General features: G+C 41.4%; 1 protein-coding gene across 1 annotated transcript in view; it reads right to left on the reverse strand.

Moving 5' to 3' along the window:
• The window catches only part of LOC134624176 (protein NLRC3-like), a 305899-nt gene that overhangs the window by 272787 nt on the left and 15825 nt on the right, over positions 1-17287 (reverse strand). The window contains exon 4 of the mRNA XM_063469162.1: positions 14739-14912. Within this exon, the coding sequence (XP_063325232.1) occupies positions 14739-14912 (174 nt within the window). The remainder of the gene's footprint in view (positions 1-14738; positions 14913-17287) is intronic.

Raw genomic sequence — 17287 nt, forward strand, 5'->3', positions numbered from 1 at the left:
CCGCTCACCGCGATCTATTTTCTGACTGCCCAAATGTGTGTCTTTCAGCCGCCCGCCCGCTTGCCAGGTGGCGCAATCGGCAATGACACGGCTCTGCAGCTCAAAGGTCGTCGGTTCAATCCCACCTTGGTCAACATTTTTTTTTTCAATACAAATTTATACACTATCACAGACCTGTAATTTATATTGATCATTTATTACAATTCTGCAAAGTTTTATAATTTTAGCAGCTTTTCTAATATGGACCGAAATACATACAAGTACCCAGCCTAAGGAAGCAGACAGAGGCAGTAGCTCTGATTGGTGAATTTGAGCAGAATCAGGTTGTTCTTTCATTTCATTTCTTTATTTATTTCACACATGGTTCATCGTGTTTCTTTTTCTACATACAGAACCAGGGGCGATTCTAGGATCAGAGCTTTGGGGGTGCTGAGCACCCAGAGACCTGCCCATCCAGGCAAGGTAAACTTTACTCGTCACGATGAGACTTCTTCCCTGTCTCTGTCAGTCCCTGCATCCTTAAATGTCTCCAGTTGTCCCGAGTTCCCTCTGAATGTCTCCATGGTGCATTTAAACCCCTGTTCCACCCTGTCCTCATCGTCTGTTGACTTCATCTCCATTATCAGTCATCATAATTTTACCCTCTCTGTGCAAGTCTGCAAATTTCTTTATTAAATTATAAGATTCTTAAATTCATCAAGTCTCTCTCTGCCTGGGTCCTCGTCACGAAACATGACATCACTGTTTTGTACATTTTAAGACAACCCCCACATTTGTGAAAGAAAAGCAAAACACTTTTGAAAAGTGTGTAACAAAACCATCAAATCTGATAAAGGTTATTTAAATGCTGCTAAAGTCGACTACTGCCAAAGAAGAATGGATTGGAATAAAAAAATACATATCCTAACCTTAATTACTGTGGGAAAATAATGGTGCTCACAGTGAGTAAAAAGTAAACTCAGTGCATTTTTGGACAGAGATACACTTCAAATGTGTATGTATAATATAATGCAGATACAAAAGAAATACACTCCAAAAATAGAAGAGTCCTTGAAATGTACAAAATATTATTAAAAGATTAGAAAAATGGAGACACCTTGGCCCATGGTACAATGTATGAAAAGATCTTTACTGCAGATGCTACTATGGCTCTGCAGATTTTTTCTTTTCTTTTAACCTATGTCGCCTCACCTTGAGGTTGGCAAATCTGTCGATCACATTTTGGTGGTCAAGTCTCTCAAGCATCTCTTTCTCAGTTGACATCACAGCCAGGTGCTGGAGTCTGCTTTGACCCATGGTCCTTCTCAGCCAGGTATGGAGCTGACTCAAGACTCTAAATAACCTTTCAAAGGTAGAGCTGCTAACTGGGTTTGTTAGGGCAACCTGAATAACAGTTTTCAGTGGGGAAGATCTGATTATCCAGAAGATTGTACACTGTTAACATATCTGGAATGGCATCAGCCTCACTCTTGAGCTTCAAAAAGTTTTTGACAACCGTGACTTCCTCTGACTGAAGTTCAAAATGGTAATGCAGTGCCAGGGCTGACAACCCAGTTTGCTTTGCAGATTCTGTACAGCAGCTTTAATATAGGGAGAAAACTTCCAGATTGTATGAGTAAAATTAGTTGGGGGTTTTTCTTTGCCAGTTTAACAGTTTCTGTTGTGCCTGTTAGTACTCCCTTGTCTGTTTTCTTACCTGGTTCTTCCTGAACTTGTACTTTCTCCTCATGTTCTCCTCTTTCCTCTCTACCTCTTTGGACTGACAATCACACAAAAATAGATTGTATTTAATTAGATTTTTTTTTAAACTATTAAGATGACTAATAAAAAAGTCCTCTCTCAGTGTACTTTCAACCAAAAAGCCACTTTGTAGCACAAATACCACAATATGGCAGAAATACTATGTTTTGGCACAAATACTTTGATTTGGTATACTTTAGCTTCTTCACACTTTTTCAGCAAATTTTACATTTTTTTCACCCCTTTTCAGCACAAATTCCAGGTTGTTTGGCTGTTTTCAGAAAAAAAAAACTCTTTTCAGCAGAAACTCTGCTGATTCACCTCTTTTCTGCAAAATTTTCAACCTTTTCACCTCTTATCAGCACAATTCTCAGCAGCTTCTGCTCATTTCAGCAGAATTGTCAGTCTGTCCACCTCTTCTTTGTGTAAATGAGTTTGGGTCAGTGAGATGAGTAGCTACTCCGAGTCTGGCAGGGCTAGGTTCGAATCCTACTCAGGGTGACATTTGTTTTTTTACCACCATGCAACTTTTCAGCTTTTTCAGCTTTTCAGCAGACAGCTTCAGCGTTAAGGCATCCACACAGCATTTTCGCAGGAAATGCAAATTTTCTAGTTGTGTGGATGCCTCAAGGCAACTACTCCCTCAGTTTCCAGCCGATTTCCAGCCGATTTTCTCCGTTCAAACTCTAAACTGTTCTGCTCTTTCTGCTAATTCCAGCTATGACTTTTGGTGTTTATTACTATTATACTTTTTAAAATATTACACTTTTTTCCTTTAATTTGTCCCATTGAAATGAATGGGAAACTTCCACAATTCTGCTAAAACTTCCTTGCTTATCAAACTTAACTACTTCCTCATACTTTCACCTAGAAACTCCATTCAAACTTTAAAATGTTGTCAACTTATTGGGCTATTCCTGTGTGATTCAGCTTTTTCAGATCTTCTACCGTTTTAATTTTATACCTCTTTAAGTTTTCAGTTCCAAAATTGTGATTTTTCAGAAAATACATGCGTTGCTATGGTTGCTATGCAATTAACTCAGAGTGTGCGCTGGTCTGTTCTGAATTTTCTCTTCATGTCTGAACAACTTCTTGCTACTCGCTCAATTTCCACTCAACCCCCACAAATTATACATCAAAACGTAGGTATTTCTGCTGGCTTTCAGACAATGTTACTATCTTTATTGTGAGATTTACCGTTTTTTCGCAATTTGTATTTGTACGAAGTACAGTATTTCTGCCAAATCATAGAATTACTGCAATTTCATAGTAATTTTGAGGAATCCCTTTTGTTATAGTATTACTTCTAAGTCATAGTATTTCTGCTTTGTCATAGTATTTGTACTGAAACATAGTATTTCTGCCAAATCATAGTATTACTGCTATTTCATAGTATTTGAGTGAAATTACAGTGTTTCTGCAAAAACATTGTATTTCTGCTAAATCATAGTGTCTGCCAAATCATAGTATTTGTGCCAAATTACGGGATTTTGCCATTTTGGCTAAGTAGGAGGCTGACTGTTACTAAGTGCATCAGTGTACATAGGTCATCTCTTGTGTTGGAGTGCCCTCTTGTGGGGCCTTTTGGATAGTGCCTTAGTAAACGTGAACACTGCAAAGAAGCAGGGGCGGAGCGGGGGGGTGGCTTACTGGGCTTAAGCCCGGGTTGTTTTTTCAGAAGCCCAGGGTCTTTTGGAGTATAATTTTTTCATAGTTGGATGCCTGGCTGACAACTGTATAAAACAAAAAACTACACACAATATTCGAAGCACGTAGTGCACACTGTGGGAATTTGCGACTGTGCGAAGGACTGCCCTGTCCTTCCTTTTTTGTGAGTGTGGACGCTTCCTCTCTTTGCTCTTCATATGCTTTGCTTCTTTTATTGATTTTTATTGATTTTTATGCTGATTTTTTCCTTTTTTTTTCTGTATGAGCTTACCTGCGAGAGTTTCTGGACACTTATAGATCATTAGGACTAAAGTGTTCTTAACAGAAACAGCAACATTTCTAGTTACCTTATCCTCAGCGCTCCGTGTGTCTGTGGCCTAGACACAGCTGAAGCCTGATTACAGCGTCTGGACTCCGAACAGCCTCAATAGCCTGGAAAGGTGCTAACCGCTAGGCTAACTAGCAACAAGATGCCCTCCCTCTCCACAGATGACTACCACAAACTCCTGCAGAAGATTGCAGTACTGGAGACAAAAATTCATCGCTTAGAAGTAAATGTGGAGGTAAATGGACTGTGTGGAAATGAAACAACCTTGCCTTTGATTCAAAGCAATGGCGATGATCAAGCTAGTACACAGCTAAGGAGCACAGATAACATGACCAAGAAAGTAGACTCTGTGCATTATTATAAATCATCAAGCGAAAATACCCCCTTGGACTGTCCTGGTGCAAAACCAAGACATAAATCATGTCTCCTGGAAGGGGGAGGACGTATCACAGGCAGAGCACAGCGAGCTGAAATCTCTGAAACCGACTGGCCTTCACTTCCTACGAGACAGAGAAGCTCTTCTACCCCTGTATACGGGAGGAAACAGGACTGGACAACCGTGAATAGGAAGGTTAACAACAAACCTCCAAAACAACTGAATGTCAAACTGCAGAACAGATTTGCTCCACTATCAAAGGACCCTGCATCTATATCGGACAACCATCCATCTAAAAGTAGCGAAGTAAGGTCTGAAAATCTGTTGAAAAGTAAAAGGCCACAGGGAAAGCTAAAGGCTAGGCCTGAAACTCTGATTGTTGGTGACTCTGCCGTAAAGGATGTACAAAGGATGTGTGGTAAGAACACTAAAGTCCTCTGCTTCCCTAAGGATATGGTCAAAAACCTGAAGGAGAGAATTCTTCAGATTGCAGATGAATATCCAACTGTGACAAATATTGTTCTGCATACAGGGTCAAACGATGTGTCCAAACAACAATCGGAGGTTCTGAAACGGGACTTTACTGGATTATTAAATACTGTAAACTCTCTGAATGCAGCTGTATTCATCAGTGGGCCTGTACCGCCCGTCAGAGGAGGAGACGAGAGATTCAGCAGATTGTTTGCACTGAATAAATGGCTTATATCAGCATGTACTGACCACTCAGTGCATTTTATCAACAACTTTAATATTTTTTGGGAACGCAGGCATCTGTTTAAAGCAAATGGATTTAATTTTAACAAGTCAGGGGTGAAACTGTTCACCTCCAACCTGTTTTATTCCATACGTCATCCATCTGTGCTTGGTGCCAAGGCTGAGATAAACGAGGAGTTATCTCATAAAGAGGAACAAACAGTACTCCAAGAACAAACAAAGCCCAGCAGAAACCTTGAGGAGGAGCTCCATCTGCCCCCACCCGGGAAGAGCCTCAGAAAGGAGAGACATCTGAGGCAAGAAGAGGGGTCCCTATTTGCCTCCAACTCTCTCAACAACACCAACGACCAGGACCAGGGACCACGACCTTCCCCAGTCCCCCAAACCCCTGACAGGCCATCACCCTCCTCCCCCTCCCTTTCTCCCTCCTCCCCACACCTGAAATTCACTGAGGAGATGATGGAGCGGGTCAATGCTGGGCTCAGATCTACCCCCTGGCCCAATCCCTTTTTGTCCCCCATTAACCCCCCACCAGAGCAGCCAAAGGTTCGCCATCGAGCCCCGCCCTCAACAGAGCAATCAAAGTTACACTGCGCAGCCTCGCCCCCCTTAGTTCCTCCTTACCACCTTCATGCTCTGTCCCCGCAGTCTGATGTGTGATGTGTGGAGGGTCCAGGCTGTGAGGATTATGACAGTGGTGACTTTTCCCAGGAGAAGCTGGGACCCTGTTTACTAGAAGGTTTTAAAATTTCTGTACTTTTAGGTGACAGAAGGAGACATGTGGCCTGGTCAAAACACAGAGAGCTGCACTCTAAAAGATCTTTAAATATAGCAAACATACCTTGTGTGCCACAGACTGCTCCCAAACACGAGGGGGCAAATAATACCTCTAAAACACTGAGCACAGCCTTGATTTTATGTTTTTAACTGAAACTTGGTTGGACCAAAGTAACAGTGGAGCTGTTCTCATCGAGTCGACCCCTCCTAACTACAGTTTTATCAGTGAGGCCAGGGTGAGCAGGAGAGGAGGAGGGGTTGCCGTCTTATTTAATGAATCATTTCAATGTAAGCAGCTATCTCCTGGAAGTTTTCAGTCTTTTGAATATGTGGCGTTACAGCTGAAGGCCCCATCCAAAGTTGTGTTTCTTAATGTTTACAGGCCTCCCAAATACTGCACAGACTTTTTTAATGACCTCAGTGAACTGCTGTCTGTGATCTGTGTTGATTTTGACTGTGTAATTATTGTTGGGGATTTTAATATCCATGTGGACAACCCTCAGGACAAAGGGACTAAAGACCTGAGTAACACTCTGGGCAACTTTGGGCTGACTCAGCATGTAACAGAGGCCACACATAATAGAGGACATACTCTTGACCTACTGATCTCCAAGGGCCTGAGCATTTCAAAGGTTACTGTATCTGATGTGGGCCTATCTGATCATTACTGTGTTTTCTTTGAAAGTAAAATCTCAGCCCACACAAATATATCAACAGCAGTGATCACAAAACGGTGTATAACTGAACACAGTAGTGAGATCTTCAACCAGGTCTTCCCATTAACACCTGATCTGTCCAGAGGTTCAGTCAATGACCTCGTCAATAGCTTCAATGCTAAAATGTTAAATGTAATGGACACTATTGCTCCCATTAAGGTGAAGGTTATCTCTGGAAGGAAGAAGTCTCCATGGAGAAACTCCACACTGGTGAAAAATGAAAAAAGAGAGTGTAGGAAAGCTGAGCGCAGATGGAGAAAAACAAACCTCCAGGTTCATTATGACATCTATAAAGAGAAACTTCACAATTATAATTTACAACTGAGGAGTGCAAGGAGGTCCTACTTCTCTGACATCATCACCAAAAACAGTCATAACGCTCGGGTCTTATTTTCTACAGTTGACAGGCTAACAAACCCTCCTGTGTCAGTGGCAACTGAACTTCATTCGACCATGACCTGCAATGACTTTGCCAAATTCTTCACAGAAAAAATCCAAAAGATTAGACAAGCAATTGCTACATCAACAGCAGATCCAGGATATGTACTGTGTCCACCAAAAAACTGTTTAAACACCATCAAACAGTTTCACCCTATTAACAGCAAAGACCTGGAGGACATCTTAGGTCAACTGAACTCCTCCTCTTGCTGTTTAGATGTCCTGCCAACAAGTTTTTTCTAAAAAGGTCTCAAAGACTTTGGAGTCAGACCTGTTACAGATCGTAAACTTTTCTTTAATATCAGGTGTGTTTCCAGAACCACTAAAAACTGCTGCAATAAAAACCTATACTGAAAAAGGACAATCTTGACAAGACACAAATGAACAACTACAGGCCGATCTCAAACCTCCCATTTTTAAGTAAGATCACTGAAAAAGCAGTTTCTCAACAGCTCAATTACTTCTTAACACAGAATAACTGCTATGATGCCTTTCAGTCAGGTTTTAGAGAGAACCACAGCACTGAAACCGCTCTGACCAAAGTGTTTAATGACATATGTCTGAACACAGACAGTGGAAAAATGTCAGTCTTAGTTCTACTGGATCTCAGTGCAGCATTTGATACTGTTGACCACAATATATTACTCAAACGACTGGAGAACTGGGCAGGTCTTTCAGGAACTGTACTAAACTGGTTCAAAACATACTTAGAAAACAGGAAATACTTTGTATCAATAGGTAACTTCACATCTGAGCAGACAAGTATCACATGTGGAGTTCCCCAAGGTTCCATCTTGGGACCCCTTCTGTTTAACATTTACATGCTCCCACTGGCACAGGTTATAAAGAACAACAAAATAAACTATCATAGCTACGCAGATGACACACAAATATATATCACATTGTCACCAGGAGACCGAGGCCCTGTACAGGCTCTTGGTAAATGCATTGAGGAAATTAATGACTGGTTGTGCCACAATTTTCTCCAGCTAAACAAAAACAAAACTGAGGTAATAGTCTTTGGTGCCAAAGAAAAACGATTACAGGTCACCAGAGAACTTCAATATATACACCTAAAAACCACAAACCAGGCGAGAAATTTGGGTGTAGTGATGGATGCAGACCTAAACTTAGAAAAACACATTAAGGCAATAACAAAATCAGCTTACTATCACCTCAAGAATATTTCAAGGATAAAAGATCTGATGTCTCAACAGGACCTGGAAAAACTAGTCCATGCATTCATCTTTAGTAGGCTTGATTACTGTAACAGCATCTTTACAGGTCTACCTAAAAAATCAGTCAGACAACTACAGCTCATTCAGAACTCTGCTGCTCGAGTCCTCACTAAGACCAAAAAAGTGGACCACATCCGTCCAGCTCTGAGGTCTTTACACTGGCTGCCTGTCCGTCAGAGGATAGACTTTAAAGTTCTGATGCTGGTTTATAAAGCTCTGAATCGTTTAGGACCAAAATACATCAGTGACCTCCTGACCCAGTATGAACCTTCCAGATCCCTCAGGTCATCTACAGTTCTGATTTTATCTACTGTTCTGATTTTATCTACTGTTTTGATTTTTGATTTTAAATACTGTTTTGTTTGTTTGTTTGTTTGTCTTAATCAATTTTAGATCATGCTTTTTATTTGTTTTTGTTTTTAATGTCTCTGTAAAGCACTTTGAATCACCTTGTTGTTGAATTGTGCTATATAAATAAACTTGCCTTGCCTTGCCTTGCCTTGCGTAAATCCCCCCTAATATTGGTATGATCCGAGCTCAGGCACTAAGCGACTGAGCGAGGGGGCGGGGCAGCTGCTGCCTGCGAGTGCGCTGAGAGAAACGGAGCCAGGCAGACAGATGAGAGTTGAAGTTTGACCAGGTACCAAAGCAAATCATTCGTACTGTACAAATGATGTAAATATGACGGTTTATCATGAAAGATTGATATCAAACTGATCACTTGAACCATATTACGTTACTTGCTCTTCAAGTGAATCAACAAATGGTGAAATGAAAAGCCGAACAACAACAATGCTGTTTTTTGTTTTTTTTAGAGAGTCTTAGCTTACATGTATGTTTATTTCATATTTTCAGTTGTTACCCTCCACGGCTAAATAAATCGGTTTCAGTAATGCACTGATATACAAGAATGGACATAAGGGGCTTCTTTCAAAGAATAAACTCTGGTAGTATTTTATATATTATGCTTTGTATGTTTTTCAGTATATTTCTATGCAAAACAAGAGGAATTTCAATACACAGCAGTATATTCACAGTTTAAACCAGATATTTACATACACTTTATGGAAAACACAAGAACATTTTTTACTGTACAACATCAATTTAGAGTAAACTTGTTTTTTTTTGGATAAATAAATATTGAAATATCTTTTGAATTAGTTAAATGTCAGAATAAAGAGAGACAGAGCTGTCTATTTTTTATCACTTTCATCAAATTTAGGAGTACATATACACTAAGTTTAGTGTTAATTAATAAGAAAACTCCAGACGATTCCATTCTGAGCTTAAGAAGCTTCTGATAGGTTAGTAGAGTCCATGTGAGTAAATTGGTGGCACACCTGTGGATGCATATAAGGCAAAACACAGAGCCTGTTTCTGTGACATGGGAAAATCAAGAGATGTCAACCAAAACACCTGGAAAAGAATTGTGGAGCTCCATAAGTGTGGCTCAAGTTTGAATACAATTTGGTGCCATTTGCAATGAAGAAATACAAATAGTTTCTCTCTTTACTCTTAAAGTTAACAAATATGTTTTTTATAATTATCAATCTAAAAAAATAAACATTTAGACTGATTTGATGTTACAATTAAAAAAGTGTTTGTGTTTTGATCTGAAGAGTGTGTAAATATCTGGTTTCAACTGTATATTTGATGATTGTCAGCACAAAGAGGGAGAGAGAGGAACAGAGAGGGAGATGGAGGATGAGGACAGAACAGAGATGGAACAAGAGCAGGTGAGACACACATGTTAGTCAAATGGTTGTTTACCAAAAGTATCACCGTATCATAGGTACTCATGTATCTCGTACCTAGTGTTTCTTTTTAGGTTTGTTATTTTTCAAATTCTATATTTATTAAGTTATGCAGGCTTGTTTGAACAACAAGGCTAAATAATTATATAAACTTTTCTCAATCTAAATAGTGGACTTTGGTAGAATTAAAAAAATAAGTGTAGTGCAGGTCTATGATGATTTTTAGTGCTACTATCATCTAGTTCTGATTCTGGTTCTGTCTTGATTAAGTCCTAAGTAGTCCAGATTTTGAACTGTTGTAGTCCTGTTTTAATTCTGGATCAGTTCTGGGTCTGGTTGAATTGGGATTTAGTCCGCGTGTTTTTCCCTATATGAAGTCATTCTTTTTTGAACAAAACTCAAAACAGAGCCAATTAATCTTTCAGTCATTTCTACCCCCCCCCCAAAAAAAATAAAAAAATAAAATAAAATAAATAAAATAAATAAATCCCACATGCATACTACCCTTTAGGGCTAAGCCCCGGGTGTTTCAAATGTCTGGCTCCGCCTCTGCAGAGAAGTGGTATCAGACTGGTTTGTAGTGGAGGAATATGTTGCCAGTTTCTTTCATCTTTAATCCGTATTCATGTTGTAATGTAATAACGTTTGTGGCACAAATACCACAATATGGCAGAAATACTATGTTTTGGCACAAATACTTTGATTTGGTAAACTTTAGCTTCTTCACCACTTTTCAGCAAAATATTCATTTTTTTCACCCCTTTTCAGTACAAATTCAAGGTTTTTGGGCTGTTTTCAGAAAAGAAAACTCTTTTCAGCAGAAACTCTGCTGATTCACCTCTTTTCTGCAAAATTTTTTAGCCTTTTCACCTCTCATCAGCACAATTCTCAGCAGCTTCTGCTAATTTCAGCAGAATGGTCAGTCTGTCCACCTCTTTGGTATGAGAATGAGTTTGGCTAAGTGAGATCAGTAGCTGCCTTGAGATCAGGAGATCAAATCCTGCTCAGGGCGACATTTTTTTTCACCACCCTGCAACTTTTCATCTTTTTCATCTTTTCAGCAGACAGCTTCAGCGTTAAGGCGTCCACACAGCATTTTCGCAGGAAATGCAAATTTTTCTAGTTATTATTGTTGTTGATGATCCCCTACATTAACCTACATTCAAATATGCTCTCCAGCTAGAATAGTGTTTGTGTTCCTAAAAGGATTTCACGAAGGTGTTATTGTTCATGTCACATCTGTATGAAACAAACAATCCTTCATTATCAATGTTCCTGCATATAAACCTGAGATCTGTGTGGAGCAGCTGACCTGTACGATGTGCACAACACAAACATTATTTACCATCAGTTACTGTGTGACTGAACCACGTGGGTGTATGAAACATCGCTTTTAGTTTTAATAGCACATGGCAACATTCAGACGTGAATCTATACAGTAACACTTTGATTTGTTACAGTGAGGAGACTGTTGGAGGGAACGATGAGGGGAAACTGTAACAGCAGCAACAGAAACCAGGAGACAAAGTTGAGGTCTGGGTTCCTCTATGCTACACACAGCCTCCTGCTCCTGGACTTTAGTAAAAACATAAATATCTCCAAGTACACTTACTTCAGAAACTCATTTCAAGTTCACTTCAGCCTAAAATTACTCAGAAAATCAGCACACATGAGTAAACAAAGTAACTCACAGAGCTACTGTTCAAGTTTAGTCATCTTTTATACAAATATACCTCATTATTATGAATCTCACAGCTACCTGCTCATTGAACTGAACAATAATTCTGTTCTACCATTACAACAAAATATGTGACTGTAAAAAATCTTCAGACAGTAATTAAGAATCTCCTAAGCAATTCTATGGTAAAATGGCCTGTACTTGTGTAGCACTTTACTGTCCCTAAGGAACCCAAAGCGCTTTACACATCCAGTCATCCACCCATTCACACACTGGTGATGGCAAGCTACATTGTAGCCACAGCCACCCTGGGGCGCACTGACAGAGGCGAAGCTGCCGGACACTGGCACCACCGGGCCCTCTGACCACCACCTGTAGGCCACGGGTGAAATGTCTTGCCCAAGGACACAACGAGCAAGACTGACCAAGCCGGGGCTTGAACCGGCAACCTTCTGATTACAAGGCGACAGAAGCTTCACTGCAATACAATTATTGGTTAACTGAATAGCTTCATTAAAACACAACTGTCTTTCTATATGAGCACTTACTCCCTTTAAGCTCCACCTGCTCCAACTTCTGCAGTGAGCACTCAGGCTATGCTCTTTGAATGCAAAATTGATAACCTCTGGGAGAAGCTCGTGGCTCTCCAGCGGGAGATTGAGAGACGAGTGACAGACTGTTAGATCAGCTGTGATACTGACATGCAGTTGTTGGCACCAAAGAAAACCACCATCATTTCGTGTGGCTAACATACCGGTGCCAGCTGTGGTCTCAAGGCTGGAGCTGAACATAACAAATCTCACCCTGATAACAGACGGTGTTTAGACAGTTCCTTCCCATCGTAAACATGCTTATCCCCTCCCGGTGCAGACGGTGGGTCGAGGGGACCAGCGCAAATGCTGCATGCCCGGATGCGCTGTCTACACCGGCTGTCTCTCACCTTTTACCCATCCCTGTTGCTTGTCATGTGTTTCTATGGCATATTAAGAGTTTTCATGTGCTCTGCGCTAAGGTCATTTTTTTATGTTCTCAAACTGATCTCCCTGTTGGAGCTCAGTCTGGGGGGAGTTCTTTTTTCTCCTCATCTTTCCTGATGTTGTGCATTTTCCGCTGTTCGGTTCCGGGTCCCTGCTCCAGCAGCTGACCGGCCAGCTACCTAGCCTGACCTGTCTCCCCAATGTGATGTTTGTGTATTGTATGTACGGTTGGCAAGGTCAGTATCCTAATTGCCCCTTGAAAATAAATACAGTGTTCTGAATCTGAATCTGAAAAGATTACAGAAGACGACTCTGTTAAGTAAATATTACGCTCATGCTGTCAAGAAATACCAAAGGTAGGTAAAACTCTGGTTGTTGCAGCCATCCAGTAAGACATGCTTTGTACTGTTCTGCTGCAGTTTGTGACACCTGGTGGATGAGTTGTGAAGGATGATGAAACAAACACTTCACTCAATGTTTTTCTTCTAAACTGGATGTAATTAGATTCCTCTGCTTTTGGACATGACTGCTTCTACTTTTCTCATTTTTAACATTTATATTTTTAAAATTATTCAACTTTTTCCAACAAAAATTTCCCATGTATTTCAATGGGGAGACCCTTCAAATTCTCCTTCAACTCACTCCTCTTTCAACTCTAACTACGTCCACATACATTGACATAGAGCCACCATTCAAACTTTAAAACGAAGACAAGATATTCAACTGTTCAACTTGTATTTATCTTTTCAATATCTCACACCTGCCTGCCTAACGAGCTCTGTCTCTCACTGTGCCAAGATTAATCTTAAATACTTCTCTTTCAACTGCTGCTGTGTCCACAGTGTTTGCTCTACAGCCATCATTTTACCCTCAAAATGTCACCATCATTGTTCTCTTTCCAACACCATGTCTTTCAAAGCTCAGACATTTAAACCTTTAAAACTGTATGGATTCAAGTGATTACCGATGCTGGAAAAGCTAGCACTTCATCCAGTGTTTTGATTTTGTTGCCACGGGTACCCACAAAGCAATGCGCAAAAGTCACGTGGTCTGTCAATCTCTATAGATAGGTTTTTTTGTTTGTTTAAATCACCTCATTGCCTAGTGAGTTGTTTCAGTAACGGTTTTCAGTTGTGGTAATAAACCTTTTGTTTTTCTTTTTTTTATCTGACCCTCCTGCCTCTCGGCTCATTCATGTTACCTCCCCTGTCGCCTAGCAGAGCCGGGGCGTACCAAGTTTCTCAGGTTAGGGTTAATCCATTCATTCTACAACTGCACGTGAATTATACTTCATACACAGACCCACAGTCTCTGATTGCTCTGAAATCTCACTGACAGCCAATGGAAATAAAGAAAAGTCCAGACTGACAGTCTCTGTTAGGCCGTGAACTGCTCATGCTGCATTCAAGTGCATCACAAACTATTGGAATTGGATCCAACTTTGTGAAGCAGACTTCCTACCAGCTGCTGTTTTGAACATTTCCTCATGAATTGTATTAAACTCTGTAAATGAACTGAGAACTATTTCTACATTTGAAACTATGGATTCATTTTCCCGTTCACTTCTGTACGTTAGTGTATAAATGAATGTTAGACTGGGCTCCATGGAAACACTTGGACTGGTCTCAGCTGCCTTCTTTCTGTAGTCATTCCAACAGAGTCCTTTTTCTTCTCCAGCTTCTGTTTGAAATCCTCTCACAGAGCCTGAATCCTGCTTTGTTGTCATGTTTGGGCCTGTGTTCGGCTGCTCTGTGTTTGTCTGCTTTAACACACACCTCACCACAGCAGCTGTGTGGATTGTCTCTGTAGCAGCCAGATCAGCTTCTGATACCATGAACATCATCATCATCAAGCTCCTAACTTCACCTTTATTAGCTTTGACATTTATGTCTTTCTTTTCTCTCTCTTTGTTTCCACACAGGTTTAAAGTCTCTGCAGCCTGTTTTTATCTGCTATCATCAGATCTTCATCATCCTCATTCACATCCCTCACACACTCTACAGCCTCATCAGCACTGACTTCATCTTCACTGACTGATGGAGCACAGCATGAACCTGTGGAGGCTGAAACACTGTCCTGTCAAACATCTCCCTGTCACCACTCCACTTCTGTCAGCCTTTAAATAAACCCTGCTCAACTCTGTCACTTCTATTTGGAGCCAAAAGGAAAAACTGTTGTGCAGTCATTTGGAAAGACACAAGATTTTTGAAAGCACTCAAACTTCTTCACATTTGTATTCTGACACATCCTAAACATTTAGGAACTGTAGAAAGTTCCAAACAACAAAGATCTGAAATATAGAAAAACAACAACAGCTGCAGTCAGTGAACTCACCTCAGAGTCTCCAGTCGACAGTTTGGACTCTCCAGTCCAGCACACAGAAGCTTCACTGCTGAATCCTGCAGGTTGTTCTCACTCATGTCAAGCTCAGTCAGATGGGAGGGGTTGGACTTCAGAGCTGAGGCCACAACTTCACAGTGAGTCTCTGAGAGTCCACACAGAGTCAGTCTGTGATTATAGAAAATATAAAGTGTGTTATTATAAAAGTAGAAAATTTGCATTATAAACACAGACTGAATGTATATAAAGACAAAACAGAGTGATGTCATAATCTGATTAACATCTGCTCTTCACAGCTGTGCTTCGGCTCCTCTTACTGTGTTTGACATGACACAATGATAGAGTCTCTCTCAGACCTGCAGACTTTTAATGAGGATCTTTGTTTGGCTTTAATCTGCAGATGAAGGAGGAAGATGGTGTCACATTTAGGCTTCCATAATGTCCACAGTCTGTCACTGAGATCTGATCCAGAGTCAGAGTGAAGACACACATTTGAACTGTTTCCTGTTTTGACTCCAGAACATTTTGAATGAGGTCAGCTCAGTGAAGAGTTCCAGCTGGAAAGATGATCTCTGTTTGCTACCTGCTGTCAGGTACGACTGTTCACGTCCACACGCAGGAAAAACCTGCTGACTGTTACCAAACGGAGCAGAAATCTCATCACTGGACAATAATGATGAATGAACTCAGAGCTGCTGATATCAGATCTGATTTCAGGGGAACTAAACACAGAAATGATTGGCTCATTTTAGCTTTCTGAGCCATTATCTGCTGGTGTGTCGCTAGTTGGCAGAAAATGATTTGTATTCCTGTTTAAGGCTTCAGTGTTTATGAGTCCAGATTCAGCTGACAGCAAGTCAAAATGATTATTGAGAAGTACTTGCTGAGGGCTAGTTCTTTTAGGTTCAGCAGTTAACAAGATGGTGTATCGGTCAGGATACAGGAAGGAGGACAACAGGCTTCCACTTTGCTGGAAGTCACCACCAGCAGTTTTATTGCCACCTAGATGCTCAGTGTTGCCAGCAGTCTGTGGTAACAAACAAATTGCCATGAGTATATAAATATATACAGAAACAGCTTCACTAAGATAAACATAAAGTAGTAAATGAAATAAATCAACACATCCATCTGAATATACAAATAACATAACATATATGATTTGAACTCTGCCAATCTTACATCTCTTGCTCTAAACACAGAAAAGACCGAATAAAATTACTACATAATGGCGGCGGCCAGCGGCGCATGCCTCTAGTCACGAGATGAAAACTTGCTGCTATAATGCGGTAGAAAGTAACTAAAGCCGCGGCAAACATCAGGATCGGAAAATAAACATGTTTAAGGACACTTACTTCCAGTCATGAACTTAACACTCGGAGCATCACCGTGAAGGATGGCAACCAGGAACACAGATTACGGGGTAAACAGAACTAACACGGAAAACAATCTCCCCATCTCGAGCAGCAGCGCACTACCCCCCCCCCCCCCCCCCCCCCCCCCAGTTTCTGCCTACGTCATTTCCTACGGCTCCACCCCGCACAATATTGCAGAACATAGACATAAAATCCCAGAGCCTTTTATACAGTCGCCCCCAAATGTGGTTACACATTTGCTCCCCCAAAAGGGCTCCCTAATCAGTTCCAGGGGGCGACTTGCTATTCTTCTCACATGGCCTATTGGCCACAAAGCTTGAGGCAGTTGCGGATCTGCAACCATAACCACTGCCTTGTCCAGAAGTTCAGGAGGAGTTGACTGCCACTTCTGCCTCGCCTGTAAGCCAGGTAAGTATTCCTTGATGAATCTTGCCCAGAACTGATCAGCAAGAATCTGTGAGTGCCTCCAACGTTGTCGACTGAGGTTCTCTGTCTCTGGATAGACCACCTGGGGTAGTGATCCATCAGGCCGTCCCATGAGGAGACTATTAGGTGTCACAGGGTCCACATCGGCCACGTCAGGGGAAACGTAGCCTAAGGGCTTTGCGTTAAGGATCAATTCCACCTACAGCAGAACTGTAAGGAGTACCTCCTCATGAAGAGGTTGGGAACCCACACAGGTGCGGAGAGCCGCCTTCACCGAACAGATCTCTCTCTCCCATACACCTCCAAAATGTGGGGCTGCCGGGGGGTTGAACTGGAATCTGATCTTCTGATGGGCGAGCTTCCTTTGCAATGTCTGACATGTTGGCAAAGGCTTCCCGGAGTTCTCGTTCCCCTCCTTTGAAATTGGTCCCACAGTCAGACCATAACTCTGCCGGTGTCCCTCTTCTGGCTATGAATCGCCTCAGGGCCATGAGGAACGCATCTGCGTCTAAGCTACTTAGGAGATCCAGATGTACCGCCCTCGTCGTCATACACTTAAAAATGATTCCCCAGCGTTTCTCGTGCCGTCTTCCTACCTTCACAAGCATAGGCCCGAAACATTCAACACCGGTTGAGTAAAAGGCTGGTTTGTACAGTCTAAGCTGAGCAGCTGGAAGGTCAGCCATCTTGGGTACAGAGGGTTGTGCCCTCCAACGCTGGCACTCAGGACAGGTTCGCTGTAAC

This window comes from Pelmatolapia mariae, linkage group LG3_W, assembly GCF_036321145.2.
Source record: "Pelmatolapia mariae isolate MD_Pm_ZW linkage group LG3_W, Pm_UMD_F_2, whole genome shotgun sequence".
NCBI classification, from domain to species: domain Eukaryota; kingdom Metazoa; phylum Chordata; class Actinopteri; order Cichliformes; family Cichlidae; genus Pelmatolapia; species Pelmatolapia mariae.